Source organism: Caenorhabditis elegans, chromosome V (assembly GCF_000002985.6).
Source record: "Caenorhabditis elegans chromosome V".
NCBI lineage: Eukaryota > Metazoa > Nematoda > Chromadorea > Rhabditida > Rhabditidae > Caenorhabditis > Caenorhabditis elegans.
The window spans coordinates 12,060,220-12,080,911 of NC_003283.11; the positions used below are offsets into that span (position 1 = coordinate 12,060,220).

Here is a 20,692-nt window from a genome sequence, read left to right on the forward strand (position 1 = left end):
ACATTAGACAAACGTACCGATTAAGATTTATCACAGAATAAAATTGTTAAGAAAGTGTCTATGACATGAACAGAAAATTTCAAAATAAGTTCACATTTTGCAACGTAGTGTTGCGATTTATTTTTTCAAACGAAATTTCAGTTTTTCAGTTTATTTCCCAAAAGAGACCAAACGACATCTTGCTAAACGCAAACATATTTTTTAAACTCTCTGTGCATTTCCATGACTTAAAAAACACGTTTTCAAAATGGCAATGGTAGAACATGAAAGAGAATAAGAACATTTAAGATTCAGAAATATAAAGTTCATCAACATGATACTCGCGGTTTCGGCGTCTTTCACGGAATCTGGCAACATCTTTTCTAGTAATCACACCACGAAGCTGAAAAACAATACTAAAAAATAAATTTGGATAATGTTCGTCCTCACATGATTATCATCGTTCACCACAAAAAGGTATCGAAGTCCAAGTCCACGGAAAAGTCGGAAAATGAATGGAAGAGATGTGTTCAGTGGAACACGGTGCGGATGAGGATGCATGTAGGGCTCAATGTCCAGGAAACATGACTCGTCGAAATTTGTTAATCCGAGTTCAGCAACAGATTTCATTTGGCTGAAAATAAAATATATAACAATTGAATTATAATATTTTCGTAGTATGTTGAATACCAAACAATTTCTGTTTTAAAATTCGTATTTTATTCAATATAAATCACTTACTCGTCGTCATCCTGGCATTCATAAAAATCATTTGGAAGTGCAGAGTTTGAAGCTCCTTCTTCCTCGAAAATTCGATTTTCCAGAAGTTTGAACAGTTGTGATCGCAGAATATAACCTTTCAGGCGTCCATAATCAGGGAGTGATTCGTATGGCGATTCTTCGATTCTATCTACTACTGGAAAGCCATGATGAAGTGTGGAACGAAGAATTTCAACGATTCTGGATACTCTTTCTCGCCGTTCTAGAGCCACAACATCTTTTCGCATCACGCGGCTGAAAATTAAAAAAAGATTTTCGAATTGTTACAACAAAAAAACCAACTCTGCCAAAATGTTTCTGCTCATCTTTGGTGGATTCCAACCAAGAATTGGAACTTCTGCTAAATCAATATGAGCATCATAAAGTCCTTCATTGAACATATCTCCAACCCATTTTGTTACCATCAACACCAACATAATAGGTAATCCAAATGTAATATCTTTAGTTGCTTCCATTATAATAGCTGTTAATGAAATTGTCATTCGAACAACGCCTCCGAGTTGTGCGGCAGCTCCTGCCAATGCGTATTTTCCTGGATCAATTCCAGTAACCGAAGGGAAAAGTCGTTCAACAAAAATTCCAAACAGGCGGCCCCATGCTGCACCAGTAAGAATAGCTGGAATGAAGACACCAGAAGGTACAGAGATTCCGAACGTCCAGAGAGTGAGCAAGAAATATTCAATTCCAAAAATAACAAGAGTTGTGACACCAAAAGAATCTGAAAATATTTGGATCTTAAATGTTTTTGAAAGATCAAACTTACTTATCGGACTATGAAACATACTCTTCACACTTTCTTCAGGATTTTGAAAAAATAAAGAAGCTACTGCAGAATATTCTCCTTTTTTGCACCACATTTGATTGATTTGTGTTGATGTTGCTGTAGGATTCGCTCCTATCGGCTGACAATCGTCAATTGCGAATATTGTGAGGAAAGCAAGAAATCCTGATACCGCGGCAACAAGAAGACATTCGAACAAACGACCCAGTTTGCTGCTCACATATTTTTTACGGAACTCGGTGAGTTTTGTATTTAAATAATTGAATAAAGCTCCAAGACAGCCTCCAATTATTCCAATGAGAAGAAACAAAGGAATTTCCCAAATATTATAATCCTTATTTTCGAAAACTCCGAAATTCGCGAGACCTGTCCATGAGAGCCATCCACTACGTCCATTGAACCAACTGAGAATCCAATTTACAGTGAATGAAGAGATCATTGCAGAGAAAAACATTCTCCATGTCAAAGCTTGATTCCAAAAGCTTGCTCCTTCTTCTAAAGAGAATAGAACTCCTCCGATTGGTGCTCCGAAAGCAGCAGCAACTCCAGCAGCAGCACCAGCAGAAACGAAATCTCTTTTTTCTCGATCATTTCTAAACTCGCGGAAAAGTCCGAAATCGATTCCAAGGGAATAACTTTTTCCCTGTGATATCCCAGCTCCTACAGCAGCTCCAGAATGGATCATAGGACCTTCTTTTCCAGCACAAAGACCACCGCCAACCGAACATGCAACTCCAACTGCTTTTGAAACGAGCGTTTTGAGACGAACAACCTGGAAAAAACGAAAGTTTCAGAAATTTTTGAGCTGGAAATGACACCTCAGGAATCGCAATTCCGTTAAGATAACACTTTATTTGAGGAATTCCAGAACCTCCAGCAATCGGAGCTACATAAATCACAAGGATTGCAGCTATAGTTACGAGAACACAATTATATCCTATCCAAGCTATCATTACGGTCCACATACACCCTGCAGTCGTTCCACGTTGCTCTTCGCCACACTTTGAGAGCACTGAATGTTTCGTTTTCAATAGATTAGTTAGATAAGTATAACTGACAATATTTGAGAATCCAGTTAAATTTGATATCTTTACTGTAGTGTACCATAATATCAATAAATGCAGCGACGAGTCCAGTGAAAACTCCAATCAAAAAGCATACAAACCAACGATTTCGAGAAATTCGCCAAAGAGTTAACTGAAAAGTGACATTGTTACTGTATCTATGAAATCTCAAAACCTGGTGAGATGGTTTCTTTTCAGCATCTCTATAGAGTCGATTCTCAGATATTTCATAGTTCAGACTTTCGTATCTAGCAGACAATGCTTCATGGCTATCCGTTCGACCAACATCATCCAATTGCCTTGAGAATAACAGCTCTTCCTCCTGAAATAACTTGATTTTCAGAAAAAATTGCTGGTTTTTGCCCGCACTAGTCGTCTTCTTTGCCGAGCAACGTGTTCTAGATTCGAGTTTGACATGACTCGTTCTAGCCCCGACACAGGATCTTCATTTGGATCCAGACTGAAAAATATTATTTCCGAGAAGTCAAGTGATATTTAGTCTCTTACCTATTAGAACTTGTTCGCACCCTGTTACGGGATGTCATCTGAAATGTTGAAATAAATCCAACTGAACTTATTGTAGACATAAGAGAAGTAACTAATTTCGATAGACACGCAACATGTTTATTGTTGGATGTGAATAGAATGAGTATGGCGGAGTATTTTATTAAACATGGTGTTTATGGAAGAAGGAATTATAAATTTATAAAATGAAGCAAGGTGTGTAGACAACTACGCAGCTTCTGAGTATCCTTGATTGTGTACGAGTTGATGAAATTAGAAGGCACGGAATCCACGACCACGAGAGTTGACAACCTGATCAGTGACGTATTGGACTGGACGATATTGAACTGGCTGAACCTGAAAAACCAATATATTGGTCACCACAGATTCCTAAGATTTATGTTTCATAATATTAATCCAATTGGTGGCTAGTATTGTAAAACTCAATCATAATCTTTAATTCAATTCTAGCAAATAAAAGTTTGAATACTCACTTGACGAACAACATTGTTTCTCTGAACAGGTGGTCTTGCATTCACATATCTGACGCTTCTCACAACTTGCTGTTGTTGTGGCTGCTGCTGTCTCTGGAAGCGCGGGGGTTGTTGCTGGAAACGAGGTTGCTGTTGCTGGAAGCGTTGTGGCTGGCGTTGGAAACGTTGCTGAGCCACTGGAGTCTGGATTACTCTTTGCACGACCTGCTCATACTGAAAACGAACAATATAATTCTGACACTGGATACTGAATAATAATGAATTTTTACCTGTGGTCTTTGAACTTGAGCGCGTCTTGGAACTTGTTGAACGACTTGACGACGAATGACTGTTGGACGATTATTATTGTTGTTGTTTGTTGGACGGAATCTTCTCGATTGCTGTGATTGAATAATCACATTGCGTCTCTGCTGTGGACGGTTCTGACGAACTTGTTGTTGCGGTGCTCTACGAATCACTTGAGATTGCACAGGAGCAGTGATGATTTGGCGAACAACTTTGACTGGAGCTTGACGAACATGCTGTACGATAGTACGAACAGGAGCCGTTATTGGTCTCTGTTGGATGATTGTTCTCACAGGTTGAATCACTTGGGCAGCAGTGACATTTCGTTTCAATGCAAAATTTCGTCTGGCGGCAAGAGTTGAAGCAGCAACACCCTGAAATCATTTACCTTACCTCCGTGAAAGATTGGAAGAACTCTCGACACGCTGAAGAAGCTGAGGAGAAGTTGCTGTCTGTCTCTCCGGAAGGAACTTCACACAAATTGAGACCATCTGTTCTGATTTTTTGGCAGAAGCCTGGCTTTCTATCAGGTTTTCAATAGTGGATGATCGTATTTCCAACTATTCATCGCGGTTTCAAAAAACACGAAGAACGTCTAGGTTCTATCGCGACACGAGAGGAATAAATCAAACTCTCGACCTGATTTTTAGCCTTTTACTACAACGCTTAATGCGTGTGGTATCCAGATTTCACTTCAAGAATCCATTTTTCAAAGCTCGATATTCAACTATAGAACAAAATCTGGTAAAAACGTACTCCACGCTTACGAACGACTGGAACAGTCGTGATATTGGTTCTTTTGCGAAGGGCATTCTGTAATGTGATGGTTTATTAGAATGAATTATATAAACAAGATTTACCTTGACGAGCTTATTAACCAGCTTCTTGGTGGCAACAGCGCTCAATCCTGCAGCCGCAGCAGGTTTTCCACGGGCACCGAAAACGCGTTTTTGACCTCCAGCTGCACGACGAGCAGCAATTGCTTTCGATTTCTTCAAAACCTTGTTCGCCAAAACAACTTGAGCACTCTTTCTTGGTGGGACTCTGCGGTTGTTTCTTCCGGCATTTCCTGGGCGAGTCTATAAAAATTATTTATTCTTAAAAGTTGCTTATTTTATTTTAAAACTCACGGGTTTGTTTCCAGCTTTGTTGCTAGTAGATGCTCCTGCTGGTGCAGATACTCGCTCGGACTTCACTTTTTTCTGGCCATGCTTGATGATTTCATCCAGAGACATGTTGATTTTTTCAGCCATTTCGATGAACGATATGAAGAATGCGGATAAAACTGAAAATAAACTGTTTTTAGAAAGAAAAGAACAGACAATGAAAAATATAAGACGATATGAGTGTAACAAGATGGTGAATAGAATGAACGAAAATGTGAGAGAGAGAGTGAGGGGGAAAGAGAGTGAGAGAAGAAGAGCAGATGGGAAAGTCGCGTGGCAGAGTACGAACGGCAATTGCGGTTGCGGAGCGGTTATCGATTGATGACTCACAGCGTAGAAGAGCAATTATAACAAAACCAAATTATTCAGTGTTTGGCCTATACGTTGAAAAAAACAAATTCCCGTTTTAAATGCTGTTTCTTTTTTGAAAATAATAAAACTGATGATCGGTGAGCAAACAGATATTACTGCATAGCAGCAGAACCGACCGGTCTGAGTGTGCACTAGACAGCTGTTAATGTTTGCACTGATGTAAAAAAAATTAAAAAAAAAATCGATTTCGGTGGGCAAGGTGGAACATTCAAGTGGGTTTCATAGTGAGCAACGAGAGAATACATAGTTCGTATTGGGGAATTTCATAAATTTAAGGAAAAAACGGATTTTAATTCAATAAATGTCTGAAAAACAGTATTTATAAATATATTTATTCAGCAAAGAAAATCGTTTTTAAAATATCGGTACTTGTTTTTAAATCACGAGACTTCTTGGACGCAAACACCAGAAACGACGGCACATTGCAGACAGTATGCTTGAAGATTTCCTCTACAGTATCCGAGTACTGTAGAGTATATCTTGGTGTCAATTCGCCCATAAAACTGCCAACACACAATACCAAAAGAGGCTAATGACAGAAATTATGAAAACAATGAAAACGTTTGTGAATAAGGATGTGCACTTCTCGACGATCTGTGCTTTTCTGGCAATTTCAGAGTATTTCTCCCGAGAGAAGGCTGCCAATGTGAACGATGATGGGAAAATGAAGCATAACAATAGTTTTATGTGTGCACGTATTTCTCGAATCCATCCCAGGCTGCCATGGACGGAACTCGTGAGCTGTAACAAAAATTATCAAGTAACATGAAATCTCGCTATAGTAAAAGTATTATGTTTCAGAACTGTGTATTTATGTTTTCGTAGAATTTTGACACTTATCAATATAGAATCAAGAATCTTACTTACAAGATGAGCACCCGAAGAAATATAAAATGTAGAAATCTAACCGTTAAATTGACATCCCATTCCATTTGATTAATGATATTCGTCTCATTTGTTCTAACTTTTGAATACTCTTTGATAACATCTTCCAATTCATCTTCCTCATATTGATCCATAATTTCCTGCAACACAAGGCAATCCTCAAATCCACAATTGACACCTTGACCATTGAATGGAACCATTGCATGTGCTGCATCGCCCATCAATACCAATTTGTCGAAGAAGACGTGCTGTGAGCATTGAACACTTATAATTGCCTGCGGTTTGTTTCTGGCAATTGTGTTTCTGATGTGATCTCTAGAATAATATTCGTTCGAAAACAACAAGGAAAAATGAAGCCACTCACTCTCCAAGAATCTTGAAGATTTCATAAAAATTGTTCTTAAAAAACAAAACAGATTCTACGGGACCAACCAAATTAGACTCGAACTCTGAGAACGTGGCGAACATCGAAACTGAAAATTTTGACTTTAGATAGATATAATTCCAATATAAGTCTTACCAGTCAATGACTGATCTTTATTTACAATGGCAACAAGGATAATACCTCTTCTTCTCCAGGAATAATGTGTTCCCAATTTTAGATCACATTGTTGTGTAGAATTTACACTCAGATCAATATAACCGAATTCCGAATACTTTTGACTGAAATTGAAACCTGGAGCCTTGAGAAGGCTTCTTCTAATTGAAGAGTGTGCTCCATCACAAGCCAGAAACAGATCACCATCTACAGTACTCAAATTATCCGAATTCTGTACAATCAGAGATTCACTTTTCAAGTCAAATTTGGTTGCTTTACAATTGAAATGAAATCTGTAATTGTAAAATCTGTTTGCTTAATTAATTGTGATGTTGAACTCACTTAACATTATTATATTTTTCCGCTTCGTTGATCAATATTTGGCTCAGTTCTTGACGATTTATTGTGAGAATGAACTAAAATAGTTTAAATTAATTGTTTTCGATAAAAAATTCTCTATTAGCTCATTGACACTGTGCATTACATTTTGACACCTCATATTTCGGTTAATTTTCAGATATTACAAAATAAAAACGACGAAAATTCATAAATATAAGTTAAGCAATGATGTGTACTCTTGAACTTCTACTTACATCGTCATCATTGAGAACAGGTAGTCTCTTCAGTTTTCCTTTTGTGTCCCCAAAATGAGCAATTTGATCTCGAATTGGCACACCAATATGAATAACTTTTTCCTTCAGACCAATTCTCTTCATTGTACTCATTGCACGAACGCCTAATGCCAAATTAATACTTTTTCCATTTTCCATATGGTTTCCACGTGGATCAAAACGCGACTCGTAGACATCCACAATCCATCCCTTCTGTCCAAAAAAACACGCATTCGCAGATCCAACAAGACCTCCACCAGCTATCACAACTGACGGCATTGTTCAGAAATGAATTATTTAGGAAGAAAAACAAGTAAATTAAATAAATCTTCAGCGTGTCAAATACGTGATTGAATTGTTTTACTTTCTGTAGTCCTTGGTCGACCCCCCAAATATACCATTCTAGTTGTGACGGGGGTTCCGCTCAGGGGTGTGCGGCAAACTTGCCGAATTTGCCGAATTTGCCGAGCACGGCAAATTTCAAAAAAGTAGATTTGCCGAATTGGCCGAGCTCGGCAAATTTCGAAATTTGCCGCACACGTCAAAAATTTTACAGTACAATTTTGATTGATTTTTTCGCCAAAAATTTAGTAAAATGACACAAAATTGAGTTAGTTTTATGCTCAACTAGACATACTACACGGAACTAATTCAGAAACCAGATGTGTGTTACGAATTCGGTAGTTTTGGTGTTCCAAAAAACATCAAAAATTATCAAAATTTTCCGAGTTTGTTAAGCACGGCAAATTTGCCGAATTTGCCGTGCTCGGCAAATATTGAAAAAAGAGAGATGCCGAATTTGCCGAGCTCGGCAAATTTTGAGATTTGCCGCACACCCCTGGTTCCGCTATTGCCACTATGGGACTAGAATAACTCTCATTTACCATCACCTTTTACACAGCGACGGGGAGGCCAAAAGAGCAAGTGGGAAGAATGTAGGTCACAATATAACGACAGACAGGCCGCATAGATGAAACTATAGATAAACAATCATCTGTGCATAGAACCAAACAGCAGTAATGATAATGTAAAGTCGGGAAAAAACTCTTGTAAAAATTTATCATCAGATTTTTTTGAACTTTCTAAAAAACACGCATCATTAAACAATAAAAGCTATAAACCAAGTTTTCCTCTATTCACATAAATACCAGCAGCAGCCCCAATCAAAGCTAATGTAGATGTAGTTGTCATTATTCTTGACAGAATCTTATCTTGCCTTTTTCTTCTTTCAATTACTTCCGAGTATGGAATTCGTGAGAAAGTAACCATAGAGTACAATGGAATCCAGCTTTTTGGAAATATTGAGTTCATGATTGTATCAAACTTTTTACGAAGTTTGTAGGAGCTTTTATTCACAAGATCCTTGAGTTCTTCGTAGTTGTACATTGCAAGATCATTAATGGAATGAGCATCGTTGACTCGACCGTCTGAGTAGACTTTGACTGCTTTGGCTAAAAGTTGAATTACAATTCGCAATTGAATGTTTGTGACTTACCAATATCATTTCCGTACTCCTCGAGTGTTTCACTAAACACAAGACAATCCTCAAAGCCCTAAACTGTTACAAAATAATTTTCAACAATTTTCATTAATTTATGAAAACGAACACAATTCATTCCCTGTCCGTAAAAAGGAACCATTGCATGAGCAGCATCTCCCATTAGAACGAGATTATCGAAGAATGAATGAGGTGAACATTTGATTGAAACAAGAGGTTGTGGTTTTACTCGATTAAATGTATCTGCTATGTGTTCCCTAAATTTGAAAAAAAGTTTTTAATGTGAATGTTCAACTCTTAATCTTACTTTCCAAGTAATAAAAATGCATCTGGGAAGTTTTCTTCAAAGAATGAAAGTACATCTTCTGATGTCGACATATGTTTCTCAAATTCCGAGAAAGGCGCAAATATTGTTACTGTAAATGATACGGATTATCAAATAAAACAAATTAGTTTTGCAACAAACCAGTAAAAGTTTTATCCCTATTAGCCAATGCAATCAAAGTGAAATGACCTCGTGGCCACAAATGGAAGACATTCTCTTCGAAGGCAAATTCATTGTTATTTGCCATTATATTTAACTCTACATATCCATGTTCAATGTATTCTTGGGAAAAGTCAAATCTGTAAAATAATATTTTTTGAAAATTTGGAAAAAATACATACCTCGGAATGGTCATAAGACTTCTTCGAACAGCAGAATAAGCTCCATCACATGCAAGAATGAGGTCAGCTTCCACGTGGAACTCAGCATGCTCTTGTCTGAAAATAATTTTAAATTTTTTATAAAAGCAGCAAGTTATTCCATATTGACTTACGGTGGGGATTTATTACCAAAAGTAGGTATCTTCGACGGTTGAGATGTACATTGTACTACTAGCTGCTTCTTATCATAGTCAACATTTTTCACTTTGTGCTCAAAGAAAAATTTGACGTTTGGAGACTTTTCTGCTTGAGTAATCATCACTTCATTTAAATGCCGACGATTGATGGATACAATATGCTAAAATTCCATACATTTATATATTTCCATATTTAATATTTCAAACCTCTCCTGGTTTTCCATATGGTTGCCTGCTGTACGTTTTCCCATCTTTATTATGTATAAGTCTTGCATACAATGGAACTCCTTGATTTACAATATATTCTTTCAATCCAACTGCTTCAAGTGCAGATTTTCCTCTTTGACTCAATGCCAAATTAATACTACGTCCCTGGACATGTTTCATTGTTCGAATATCTTTACGGAACTCGTACACAGACACATCCCATCCTTTTTGAGCAAAGAAACACGCATTTAGTGCTCCGACAAGACCGGCACCCGCGATTGCGACGGATGGCATCTTAAAAAAGTAATTTGTTTTGAACTTATAGTAATACTCGGTTTTTGTCACAAAAAATCATTTTATAAACAGTTGGAAAAGGAACACGCTAGTTGTGATACGGAGATTTGAAAATTTTTTTTTACAATTTGAAAATATTGGATAATAACTTGGAAACGGGTAAGAAGTTGTCAGAAAGTTTTAGGTATTAAATTAGACATATAAAAAAGTCAGTAAAGAAATAATTTTTTAAAAATTAGTTACATGGTGCTAAAATGGACAAGCTTCATAATAAAACGTTTCAAAAAATTTTGAAATTTTTGATTTTAATCAAAATGCGGGGAAAATAAGTTTGTGTCACTTTTCTAGGAATCTAAAGCCCCTACAATGTAGACATAATTAGAACATGAAACTGAAAGAAAAAACAATTTTTGATCGACTTCTTACAACAAATAGATATAAAAACTGAGTTCCCCACTTTTTGATCGGAATACATTTTTTTGCAAAACTTTAGTTTTTTTTATAGGACGCGTTCTTTATTCTCTTCCTCACTTGCAGTACTCACTGTTCAAGATTAGAAAAAAATTTAAATGAGAGAATGAACGTACTGAAGCTTTTCTATATTTTTTAAATTAACAACTTTTAGTGAAAAATTAACTGATTACAAATTTGCTTACTATATCTTATCAGAATAATTTGAAACATTTCTTATCACAGATTTAAAAGCATACACAAAGTTTTCATTACCAATTTTCTGCAGGGAACTTCCCTTGAACTGTTGATATCCAGTTTTGCACGTACATGGAAATCGCATGAAACGATTATTGGAGGTTTTAGTATTTTAAAATTTCATTCAAAAGCTCAAGTATTACTTTAATTAAACGTATTGTGTTAGCTAAACAAATCTAATACATTTAGTTTTAAAAGCAATATTTAAAACACTAAATTTCTAAAACTTGTTGACAATTTTAAAGTTATTAAAACTAAACTGTTGTCAAATATACTTTAATTGAAACTCAATATTAAGAACTGCAGAGCATATCATAGTTACTAAATAAACTGGTCGAAAAATGAGGAATGGAACAAAAACAATTGCAAGATGAAAAGAAGATAAGGGCATGATACCACGTGGCCCAACAGCGACGAAAGACTACCTGCGCATCTTCCGATGAGTTGATGAAGGCCATGTAGATGGATAAAATGGTCTCTGATTTTGATTTTCGTCGCTAAATCAGACAGTTGACTTGGAAAAAGATATGAAACACCTGAAAACTGTGTGACAAATGTATAGAATTACGTGAGAAAGTAAGATGTTCGCTTGATAAAACAAAAGAAAACTATCAACAAACTATACAACTCACACAAAAAAAACACGAAAAAGAAAACAAAATAGATCAAGTTCAGGTTTTGTTTCAGTGTTTTTGAGTGCACGCCGCATTTTTATCATATATGATAAAAATGATTTTAGTTACTCATTTTTAGTTACTCTGCATCATTTTTAGTTACTCTGCATATTTTAAAACTCGGATTTTGTTTTTTTATTGCCGAGTCATAACAGTCATAATATATATTACTTTTGTTGTTGTTTATGATGAAGAGGACCATGTCATTCAAACCACTGTCTTCTACATTTGGCCAACAAGAGGTTGTAAAGGTTGTAAGTCGTGTAAAGGTAGAGGTTGTAAATCAACGCCAATGCTGACAGGTGGCCGACTGAAAAGAACTAACTTCGGTCTATTAGGCCGTACAATAATTTTGAGGGTTTCTAGGAACCTGAGATTTCTAGGGACCTAGGATTCATTATTGTAGTGAAATTCGATTGTTTGAATCATTGGATATTCTATTGTTCACAATTCCCCCCATTTTCTCTTCACCAGAAATCATACGTTCCTACTCGGCAAATCTATATAGATATCCTATTTTCTAGTCGGCCATCTTTTAATTATTATTTAGGGAATTATAACTTGCAATTTCTCATTTTCCAACCCACTGGGCATGCCTGTGGTGATTATCGTGGAGCACCCACGTTTCATCTCCAGTGCCGGTCCAGCGGTGAAGGGTGACACGGGTCAGATCATGAAGTACGAAAAGACCAAGGAGTTTCCTCATACCAAGAAGTTTAAAGCCATTTGCTATGGAGCTATGATGCATCCCAAACGTGCTTGCAAGCTCACAGGTAGTTTTAAATGGATCCGATTCAACACTGGCTTTTAGTACATTTAAATCCAATTTAGTTGCTTTCAGAGCAGCCCACAATGACAAAACAAAAAAGGAAAAATACTTTTTTGACAGCCTACTATAGAGCAAAGGAAATATGTATGATATATAGCCATATTTTTATCAACAAGCTTCCAAAACAAAAATTGACTTTCAAACAATTTTATGTAAAGAAATAATACTTGTAAATGACATAAATTAGAACACAATTAAATAAAAATTACACGAAGTAATTTCCCGTAACATTGGAAACCCGCATAAATCATCCAACTTTAACAATCAAACTTATTCCTGTCGTATGTCCCGTTTGCCTTTTGTTGCATTTCTCGAAACTGAAAGAAACACCTATTTCCTGTTCCATTTTTCCAGCAAAGATTTACCTGCGGAAAAGAAGTTAACCATTGGGTATTTGGCGTTTCCCCTGCAGTATTTCTTTTTATCATCTCACGCATGCAAGCAATAGTTCCGAAATCGAAAGTTGCCATAACTTTGTTTGCTGGAAAAGATAAACTTGCACATTTTTTCATAAATGTTCAGATATACCTATGACTTGTTGACTTTTAATTAGTTCATTCATGTATTCAACACCCATAATGCAAATTCCATGCCGTTTCCATTTCGAATGACATTCCTTGTCAAATCCATTAGGACCACTAAAATCCCAATGCGTCATTCTGAAATGAAACTGTTACTCCACAAAAGAAAAAAAAACCGGTTACCTTGTCAGAATATCATTGTGATTTCTAGTACAATTTGATTCCATTTGTCCTTCCAAACCAAGATAGTTTTCATAAAGTGTTTGAACAAGCATCTCGTCAACTCCATAGTAATCGTTATCATCAAATAGTTTGATGATTATATCCATATTCAATTTTTCGAACATTGATTTCACAAAGACTTTTGAGACAATGACTTCGTTTAAGCTTTTCCGAACAATTAGGTTTCTATTAAGAATTTCATTTGGCACTCCAGTTTCTGAAACAATCTAACTTTGTGTTTTTTTAAACTGAAATTGTTTCTCCAGAAAAACATCTTCTTTCACGAAAATCTTCTCTTTAATTTATTTTAATATTGAGCTTTGTTAAAGTTTTGAATATTTTTAAACATTATATAAATGTCAGTTTTGAAATATTGAAACACTTTACCAATTTTAAAAAGCTTCATCCCAGCCGGAGTCCACTTTGCTTTTGTATTGTATCTGTAGGAGAATCCATGATCAAAACCCATGATACTTGTGTAATTGAGGGATTCACTAATATCTGATAGTTGATAAGGCGTTTTGATTATCAAGTCGAAATTCTAAAAATGGAAGATGTTTTAGTAAAAATATTAATTATTAATTTACCTGAAGAATAATAGCATGATCCCATTTTCTGTCTAATATAGTTTTGAGACAATCAAAATGTGCTGGATCTTGCCCATGACCTCCACTGTTCAAACTATACTCTTTTCCAAGTACTACAACGTTTGTAAAACAACTACTCATTATTCTAACAGATTCTTTTAATCGATCAGTACTCTTTGAATCCATTACAAAACAGAAGACATTGTCTGGATGGTATGATATAGATAGTAAAGCCTCTTGAAGTTCGTAAATCTTATAAATAGTTCGTACAAAAGCGATGGGTCGTTTGAGAGGTCGAAATGATGGCATGTCTCCATATATTCGATTTTTTATTGAAGGACAATCCATTGGTAATTCAAATAATCGTTCGTTGTCAAGTTTCATTCGTCCATTATTCACATACAGCTCAATTACGTCTTTGTTGTTTTTTATCATTTCTGAGCAATTTAGAAATTGACTTTCATCGCTGAAAAATATTTGGAAATTGAAAATGTCTCGAAAGTAATGATTCATGACTTCTCTAAAATTTCAAAAACATAAACACTCACGCCGTAAAATAATTGTCCATCCATTTGGTAATATTCCTCTTTCTCGGTTTTTCTTGAGACCGAGTTCTTAGAATTGGACTGTTTTTTCCATTATCTTGTAGTGATACTCTTGCCTTAATTTAATATGGTTTAAAACATGAATTCCTTGTTTAAAAATTTATACCGGATGAGCTTGAACACTTGTGAGAAATATCATACATGCTACGAATCCAAACAACAGAATAAAACCAATTAATGTTGATTGAATAGAACGAGATTCAGGAATCTATAATTAAACTTTTCACTCCAAAGTTGAAATAAAAACTGTTTAGCTTACGGTATTAATATCCGCATCTAGATCAATGTCAGTTAATCTCTTGTATCTTGTGGCTGACATTTCTGAAAGTTTCAAAATTGTTTGAGAAGGATATGACAGTAAAACTGGAGTGTTATCAAGAGACATGATTGTGAATAAAAACTCGGGGAAAAAATGATAGAATATATTTTTAAGTCTTCAAGCTCTTGTTTTTCCCCTTTCCAAACATTTTTAGGATATTAATTTTAAAAAATTGTTTTTTTCATCCCCTTGACGTTGACAGTTAGATTGGAAACAAATAATTAGTCCCTCGCAACAAAAATACGTCAACAGCTTAAACTTATTATGTTTCACAACCGCTTGGAATAGTTGAAACTCATATTAAACTATTATTATTTGCAACAAACTTTTGTTCCGAAATACTATTGTACTCAGCTTCTCTCTTCAATATCTAACGGTCACCGTCCTGCAAGACGGTAATAAAAAAACGAACTCAGCCGCGAAAAGCTTAGAAACACAAAACGAAACAGAAACATGTACATAGATGTAAAAGCAAAACTGAAATCCATCAAATGTTAATAAAAGAGAAAAAACCAACTGAAACATCCAAGTTCCCGGAAATTGATATCATTGACGTGTGAGTGGTACATCTTTTGAAATTGAAGTAAATATTTCTAGTTTAAATTAATTTGGATTTGTAGTTATGGCGATTTGCCAAAATGGAATTTTCTCGATTTCAAGTGTTTTTTCAAGATTAAATTTAATATGTAACAAATTTACAAATTATTTTGTGATAAAAAACCAGATACTAATGTAAAAAATTAAATAAATATTAAATTATCCCGCTACCGGTAAAATGTTTATTTTCCTTATTTCTGTGATGACTATAGTCATTTCTAAAGTTACGAAATAAAGAGTGGATATGTCAGTTATTCATGCATATTTGAGTGCTTTGAAGGTTAGGAAAGCAACAATTATTGTATTTTCTCTTACTGTTTAAAACCTCTTTAGGTAAGCTTTTGAAAAAAGATTTTTTAAAAAGTAATGCTTGATTCTGAATGAGTTAAATCTAATAAAACTGCTAAAAACAAGATTCTACACAAAAGAGAAACGGAGTCAGAACAAAATGTTAGTTATCGGAATTTAATTCTTCATAAAATTTGGGAAAAGTCATAAGAAGACACTTCGGGAAACATTCGTGCAAAGAATAAAAGGAGAGTGCATTTTCAATAGTGACGAGGAAGAAACTTTTGATTTTTTAGTGATAAGCGAATGAAAAGGTGTGTCGTGAATTCATTTCAACATAAATAAAATCACGAGAAGTTTCTAATAATGAACTAACAAATTATGTGCACCTCTCGAAATGCAAAAAAATATCGGAAAACATTCTCTCTAGTTCCATCAATACTGAAGTATTTAAATTCAGAAATTTGATTGCATATCAAACATTACATCGCAGCAGAAATAGAAAATATTTCTAAAAGTGTACACTAGGCGTTATCAATGCACTCAACCTTACCTTTTCACAACAAAGACCCTTTTCATTTCCGTTGTTCTCAATGATAGAAGCATATGAGCAAAAGAGTTAGTAGCTAGGCGACGGGAGAGATATGAAAAGAGTATGAGAGAGAGCAACTACACAATTAACTAGTTTTCAGTTGTTTCTATGCTCTCAAATAACCAAAACGAACTAGATCAAGACGACTCATGGAAAAGTGATGTAGTTCTATGATGAACAAACGAAGACTTGCCGGGGAAAACGCGAGCTATGGAAATTCAACGAAAAACAAAAAAAAAATCGACTCGGCAGACTCCACGAAGAGAAACCATAGAGATATGTCACATTTTTCAAGTGTAGAAAATTTTATGAAAATAAAATGAATATAAGAATATATACAAAAGAAACGAAAAACCTCCGAAACATTTCTTCACAATACACGAAATGTTTGCCGAGTTTACAATGTTCTCCATAGATTGACTAGATTTTCAATCGTTTTTCATTGATAACTATAGATAATACAAATATCAAAAAAATTCACTTGACTTTTACTCGAATGTTACAGTATGCAATGCTGAGAGGGAGTAAGCTTTATTTGAAGCGTTTACGTTAAAGTAATAGCATATCAAATTTTATTTTATAAAAAAACCAATGCGATAAATTATGAAGTTCCATATAGTTTTAGAACACTTTATAGTTTTTAATTAATTCAGACGATGCCCTGATTTTTCTAGGTTCAGATTGGAAAACGTTGCACAATATGGATATAAAACTTTTAATCTTGTTTTAATTTTTACGTCATTAAAAAGTTTAATCGTTAATAATTCCCAATGAATACTTAATGACCACATTCAATTGGGTAAATCAAATCCAAATCTGAAGTTTGTGAAATACATGCATTTTCTATATGAGATGAAAATACGTTGGCGTCAACGATGGACATCGATGTGCCATAAAAGTCTGGAGAGAAAGATTGTCACAAACAAAATGATGAGAAGCTGTATAAACATACGCATCACCACAATGGAAACATACAGTTTTGTTCAATAATATATGGAAAATGAACTGGCAAATCTCTGACTACTCGAAGGGCAAGCACGGGATTATGACGATTCAACCTTTTTTGTGTTATATTTTGTAGTAATTTTTTGATCGAAAATAATAATTGAAAGGAATATGCATTTTTATGAACAATTTTCTGTCAAGCTCCATTTGAAACTCAATGCAATTCCTGACATAACACCACATTTCAGTTATATTTTATACCTCTAATAGTAAGAGAGTTCATGGTTTGCATTTTTGTTTCAGTTGTTTCAGAAAAAATCGTATTTCTGAGCAAAAAATCTTAACTTCAAGTGCCATAAAAACGAGTTTGATTTGATCTCTGAAAAACTTCTTGGGGATTCTGAGTTAAAAGTTCAGAAACTTAAACAATTTAAAAATTATTGAATACAAAAATTATTGAATACAAAAATTATTGAATACAAAAATTATTGAATACAAAAATTATTGAATACAAAAATTATTGAATACAACAACACACAAATCTAAAAACATTCCAGTCTTCCCATAGTTACCAGTGATTAAAAACCTCGACCCTACTGGTTTTTTTTAAAGAGGAAGCTCTGATTTGTTGTTTGTTAAAATTTGACAGTTTATTGAGAAACAACGATATTGAAATATTAACTAGTACAAATAAGAGTGTATAGTCTGAAACCCGAAATATTCGATAAAAAAATAAAAATCCGATTGCTCATTTCTTGCTGTTTCCCAGCGTCTTTATAAGTGAATTGCCCTGAAAATTTAAGATTCAGAAACATTTTTATTTGAAGATACTCACCGAAGATAATCCAAATATTTCCGGAGTAATATTTCCCAATTCAGCTCGTTTTGTCTTTTCGCCAACCGGCTCGAAAAGATTTTGCCAATAGTGTTTAGCAACAATAGCTTGACCAAGTTTGCCAAGATGAAACACATCATAAGCATAGAGTGCTGAACTGTAATTGCCAAACTCCTGGAAAATAAGTGCCTTATATTCTTTTCAAAAAGTAGAAGATTTTGTGTACTCACATTTCGGAAAGCATCTGTATATTCCGTACCAAATGGTTGAACAACAACTGTGAATTCTCTGTCATCAAACTTTCCTTCGTTTTGAATTTCATACGATGCATTTCTGTACGAATCACAGAGCTCATCTAGTTGCTTTCTACTCTCAGGAGTTCCGGGTCGGTTTCTGAAAATCCATTAATAAATGCAAGTTACATGCTAAGCAGTACATACCCTGTTCGCAAAATGTAATATGCTTCCTGTAAAAGTTGAGGTGGGAACATTCCAATTATGCTGACAATTGTTCTTGGAAGATTCTTCTTCAAATACAAAAGACCTTCTTCAATAAAAGCTTTGTATTCTTTAACAGGTATTGGATTTTCGGAACCGAATACAAGATTTCCAACATCATTAGTTCCAATCCATAGAGATACTAATTTCCAGTCTTTTTCAATGTTTATCTGAATACCAAACATTTGTACTTTGTGATAAAGAGGAAAGGTACCTCTTTGTTTGCTTTGATTCTGCTAACGAGATCCTTTGCTTGTCTCAAAATATCATCACTTTTCATTCCACCAACAGCAACATTTAATCCCGTATTATTTCCATAACCTACTCCAGTGCTGCCTCCAAATAATTTGTTTCCAGTCTCCTCAGCAATAACGCGGAAAATGTCTGAAAATTTTTATTGAAAAAAAAATCGAAAATGGTGTTTTACTGTAAATTGATAAGTGTCCATCTATTTCTTCATCGATTCCAGTAAAAAATGAGTTTCCTGGATTAGGACCATTGATTCTCTCAATGAAATGACTAGCACAATACCCGATCTGAAACTTATTTGAAAAAGGATGTAAAGTGTTTTAAACTTACAGTTAACGAATCTCCCATTGCACCAATTACCCGAATATGATGAGGTTTTACTGAATTAACATCATCCGGATAAGTTTCACGTGGATCAATTGATTTCAAATAATTATCCAATGCCAATTTCGCGTCGGGTTTTGCCACGGCCAGAGTTTGAGCTTCTAAAGTTAGGATATTAAACATTTAAAAAGTTGAAGAGAAAAATAGACAAACTGAGTTTCATTTCTGGAGTAGTGAAGTTCGAATTTTCTTTTTCCTTTTCTGCGTTTTGAAAATCGATGCCATCTGAAAAAAGGTAAATCAGTTGTTGTGATTCAAAATTTACCACTTGTTTGTATTTCTTCAACAGTTGTATCTTCATATTTCGAGCTCTTCAAGTCATTGTATGTTCCGGAGTTTTCTGAATAGACTTAATGATTAAAATGGTTTTCGTGAATCAACTGGTTATCTGAAGTTAGAAACATGTTTTATGAAGTTCAATTTTAATTTCTCTAATGTGCAACAATTTCTCTGAATGTCTGTAACTCTACTTCAAATGTGTTTCTCTTCTCTTCTTCTTTTCTGTCTGCGTCACTCACCCTCATTGCCACGAAACAATACAAACAATAAGGTAAAAACGAACAGTAATCCAAGAATATATACAAGAATATGTCGAAATGGCGGGCGGAAAATACTAGAAACTGATGAAAATGTTGGAGGTGAATAATAATCCTTGTATTCCTGAAAATATTTATTTTTTTCATCTCAAATAAATATTATTTCTCACTTGTTCGTAGAAATTGTCTATATCAGTGGGAATCCTGTGATATGGAGCGTTTCTTTTTAACTGAAAAAACACAAAGTAATAAATTAGCTAATTGAATCAAAAACTCACGAAAGCTTGCAAATTCGGATTCATAGTTTTTATAAAAAAGGTAAGAGCGCTCTCGTTGTCTAACATGCGTATTTTGGAAATAATATAGAAGGTAGAGAGGGAGAGGGAGTGGGGAGTCAAAAAGTATTCGCAGATGTATTAAATATTTTGAAAAAAGAACGCGATATGTTTAATGAAAACTTCATCAATATTCGATTGTTATCTAAATTTCATTTCGGATCTACTACAACTTTGCATTGTTTCGTACGAAATTTGCATTTTTTGTTTGAAATAATAGTTTTTGTGATACCATAACCGAGAAAAATTTAAAAACTTACACTGTTCATTATCGATTCTCTTAGAAGTAAATAAATTAAAAAAGCTTATGAGTATCTACTGATCTTTAAAATATTCCTGCCAATTTGGATTTAGTCTCTAGATCTAGAGTCCGGACATTTGACGTCACAAAAATTCTGCAAAGAATTTTCTTTACAAAATTCTTGTCAAATTTTCAAATCCACGTATTACCACAATTTTTAATGATAAAAAGAAATTTGGACACGCTAATTTCTCGCGAGTATAAATGTAAAATAACTTGACATTTTTTCGAAAACTACGTAATTTTCACATTGTAATTGACAAGAATTCACAGTGCGAAAAATTAAACAGACGGTATTAGTCTTTAAAATTTGGATCATGAAAATAACACAAAATTTGATTAAATCATCCTAGTCAAATATTGCATAG

At 34.6% G+C, this 20,692-nt stretch overlaps 6 protein-coding genes and 2 non-coding genes across 12 annotated transcripts; 1 reads left to right on the forward strand and 7 right to left on the reverse strand.

Annotated features, from left to right (window-relative positions):
* Nucleotides 1-14: 14 nt before the first annotated feature.
* Nucleotides 15-3,149, reverse strand: clh-6 (Chloride channel protein; the record flags this gene model as incomplete). The annotated part of the gene is made up of 10 exons (NM_073621.6): nucleotides 15-382; nucleotides 430-613; nucleotides 721-993; nucleotides 1,042-1,477; nucleotides 1,523-2,312; nucleotides 2,359-2,552; nucleotides 2,599-2,737; nucleotides 2,780-2,926; nucleotides 2,974-3,064; nucleotides 3,112-3,149. The coding sequence occupies 10 exons, from the start codon at nucleotides 3,147-3,149 to the stop codon at nucleotides 284-286; spliced, it is 2,391 nt and encodes a 796-aa protein (NP_506022.1). The 3' UTR covers nucleotides 15-283.
* A 63-nt stretch (nucleotides 3,150-3,212) lies between these two features.
* pqn-53 (Prion-like-(Q/N-rich)-domain-bearing protein) lies at nucleotides 3,213-5,172 on the reverse strand. 2 transcript variants are annotated; one of them, NM_073622.7, is made up of 6 exons: nucleotides 5,018-5,172; nucleotides 4,748-4,966; nucleotides 4,644-4,700; nucleotides 3,872-4,261; nucleotides 3,603-3,815; nucleotides 3,213-3,465 (listed from the first exon to the last, which is right to left on the reverse strand). In NM_073622.7, the coding sequence occupies exons 1-6, from the start codon at nucleotides 5,138-5,140 to the stop codon at nucleotides 3,382-3,384; spliced, it is 1,086 nt and encodes a 361-aa protein (NP_506023.2). In that variant the 5' UTR covers nucleotides 5,141-5,172; the 3' UTR covers nucleotides 3,213-3,381. The 2 variants fall into 2 exon arrangements, 1 of the variants encoding a protein (NP_506023.2); NR_024311.1 differs by having other exon boundaries at nucleotides 3,382-3,465; nucleotides 3,872-4,700; nucleotides 5,018-5,140.
* R07B7.20 lies at nucleotides 4,467-4,570 on the reverse strand. Its single transcript, NR_102081.1, has one exon. It is a non-coding gene; the product is annotated as an Unclassified non-coding RNA R07B7.20 (non-coding RNA).
* Nucleotides 5,173-5,745: 573 nt separating the features above from the next.
* On the reverse strand, nucleotides 5,746-7,738 carry kmo-2 (FAD-binding domain-containing protein; the record flags this gene model as incomplete). 2 transcript variants are annotated; one of them, NM_001373128.2, is made up of 6 exons in its annotated part: nucleotides 5,746-6,166; nucleotides 6,334-6,625; nucleotides 6,675-6,783; nucleotides 6,831-7,141; nucleotides 7,191-7,264; nucleotides 7,442-7,676. In NM_001373128.2, 6 exons carry the CDS (start codon nucleotides 7,616-7,618, stop codon nucleotides 5,912-5,914), a joined length of 1,218 nt encoding a protein of 405 aa, NP_001359579.1. The 2 variants fall into 2 exon arrangements, with proteins under 2 accessions (NP_001359579.1, NP_001129902.1); NM_001136430.1 differs by having other exon boundaries at nucleotides 5,912-6,166; nucleotides 7,442-7,738.
* Nucleotides 7,739-8,489: 751 nt separating this feature from the next.
* On the reverse strand, nucleotides 8,490-10,300 carry kmo-1 (Kynurenine 3-monooxygenase; the record flags this gene model as incomplete). Its single annotated transcript, NM_073624.8, has 8 exons — nucleotides 8,490-8,910; nucleotides 8,955-9,012; nucleotides 9,067-9,214; nucleotides 9,265-9,373; nucleotides 9,424-9,581; nucleotides 9,624-9,719; nucleotides 9,776-9,960; nucleotides 10,007-10,300. 8 exons carry the CDS (start codon nucleotides 10,298-10,300, stop codon nucleotides 8,573-8,575), a joined length of 1,386 nt encoding a protein of 461 aa, NP_506025.1. The 3' UTR covers nucleotides 8,490-8,572.
* A 2,342-nt stretch (nucleotides 10,301-12,642) lies between these two features.
* On the reverse strand, nucleotides 12,643-14,767 carry R07B7.6 (Nucleotid_trans domain-containing protein; the record flags this gene model as incomplete). 2 transcript variants are annotated; one of them, NM_001269470.4, is made up of 9 exons in its annotated part: nucleotides 12,643-12,828; nucleotides 12,877-12,992; nucleotides 13,040-13,170; nucleotides 13,216-13,471; nucleotides 13,642-13,795; nucleotides 13,842-14,307; nucleotides 14,390-14,502; nucleotides 14,553-14,654; nucleotides 14,706-14,767. In NM_001269470.4, the coding sequence occupies 9 exons, from the start codon at nucleotides 14,763-14,765 to the stop codon at nucleotides 12,769-12,771; spliced, it is 1,458 nt and encodes a 485-aa protein (NP_001256399.1). The 2 variants fall into 2 exon arrangements, with proteins under 2 accessions (NP_001256399.1, NP_001256400.1); NM_001269471.3 differs by lacking the exons at nucleotides 14,553-14,654; nucleotides 14,706-14,767 and having other exon boundaries at nucleotides 12,769-12,828; nucleotides 14,390-14,409.
* A 3,046-nt stretch (nucleotides 14,768-17,813) lies between these two features.
* Nucleotides 17,814-20,155, reverse strand: R07B7.9 (Lipase_GDSL domain-containing protein). 2 transcript variants are annotated; one of them, NM_073627.7, is made up of 12 exons: nucleotides 19,967-20,114; nucleotides 19,859-19,918; nucleotides 19,671-19,812; nucleotides 19,418-19,492; nucleotides 19,306-19,377; nucleotides 19,099-19,253; nucleotides 18,947-19,055; nucleotides 18,734-18,903; nucleotides 18,463-18,689; nucleotides 18,253-18,415; nucleotides 18,023-18,196; nucleotides 17,814-17,977 (listed from the first exon to the last, which is right to left on the reverse strand). In NM_073627.7, exons 1-12 carry the CDS (start codon nucleotides 20,030-20,032, stop codon nucleotides 17,936-17,938), a joined length of 1,455 nt encoding a protein of 484 aa, NP_506028.2. In that variant the 5' UTR covers nucleotides 20,033-20,114; the 3' UTR covers nucleotides 17,814-17,935. The 2 variants fall into 2 exon arrangements, with proteins under 2 accessions (NP_506028.2, NP_001122986.1); NM_001129514.3 differs by having other exon boundaries at nucleotides 17,822-17,977; nucleotides 19,421-19,492; nucleotides 19,967-20,155.
* On the forward strand, nucleotides 18,456-18,476 carry 21ur-12491. The gene has a single exon (NR_069678.1).
* Nucleotides 20,156-20,692: the final 537 nt, after the last annotated feature.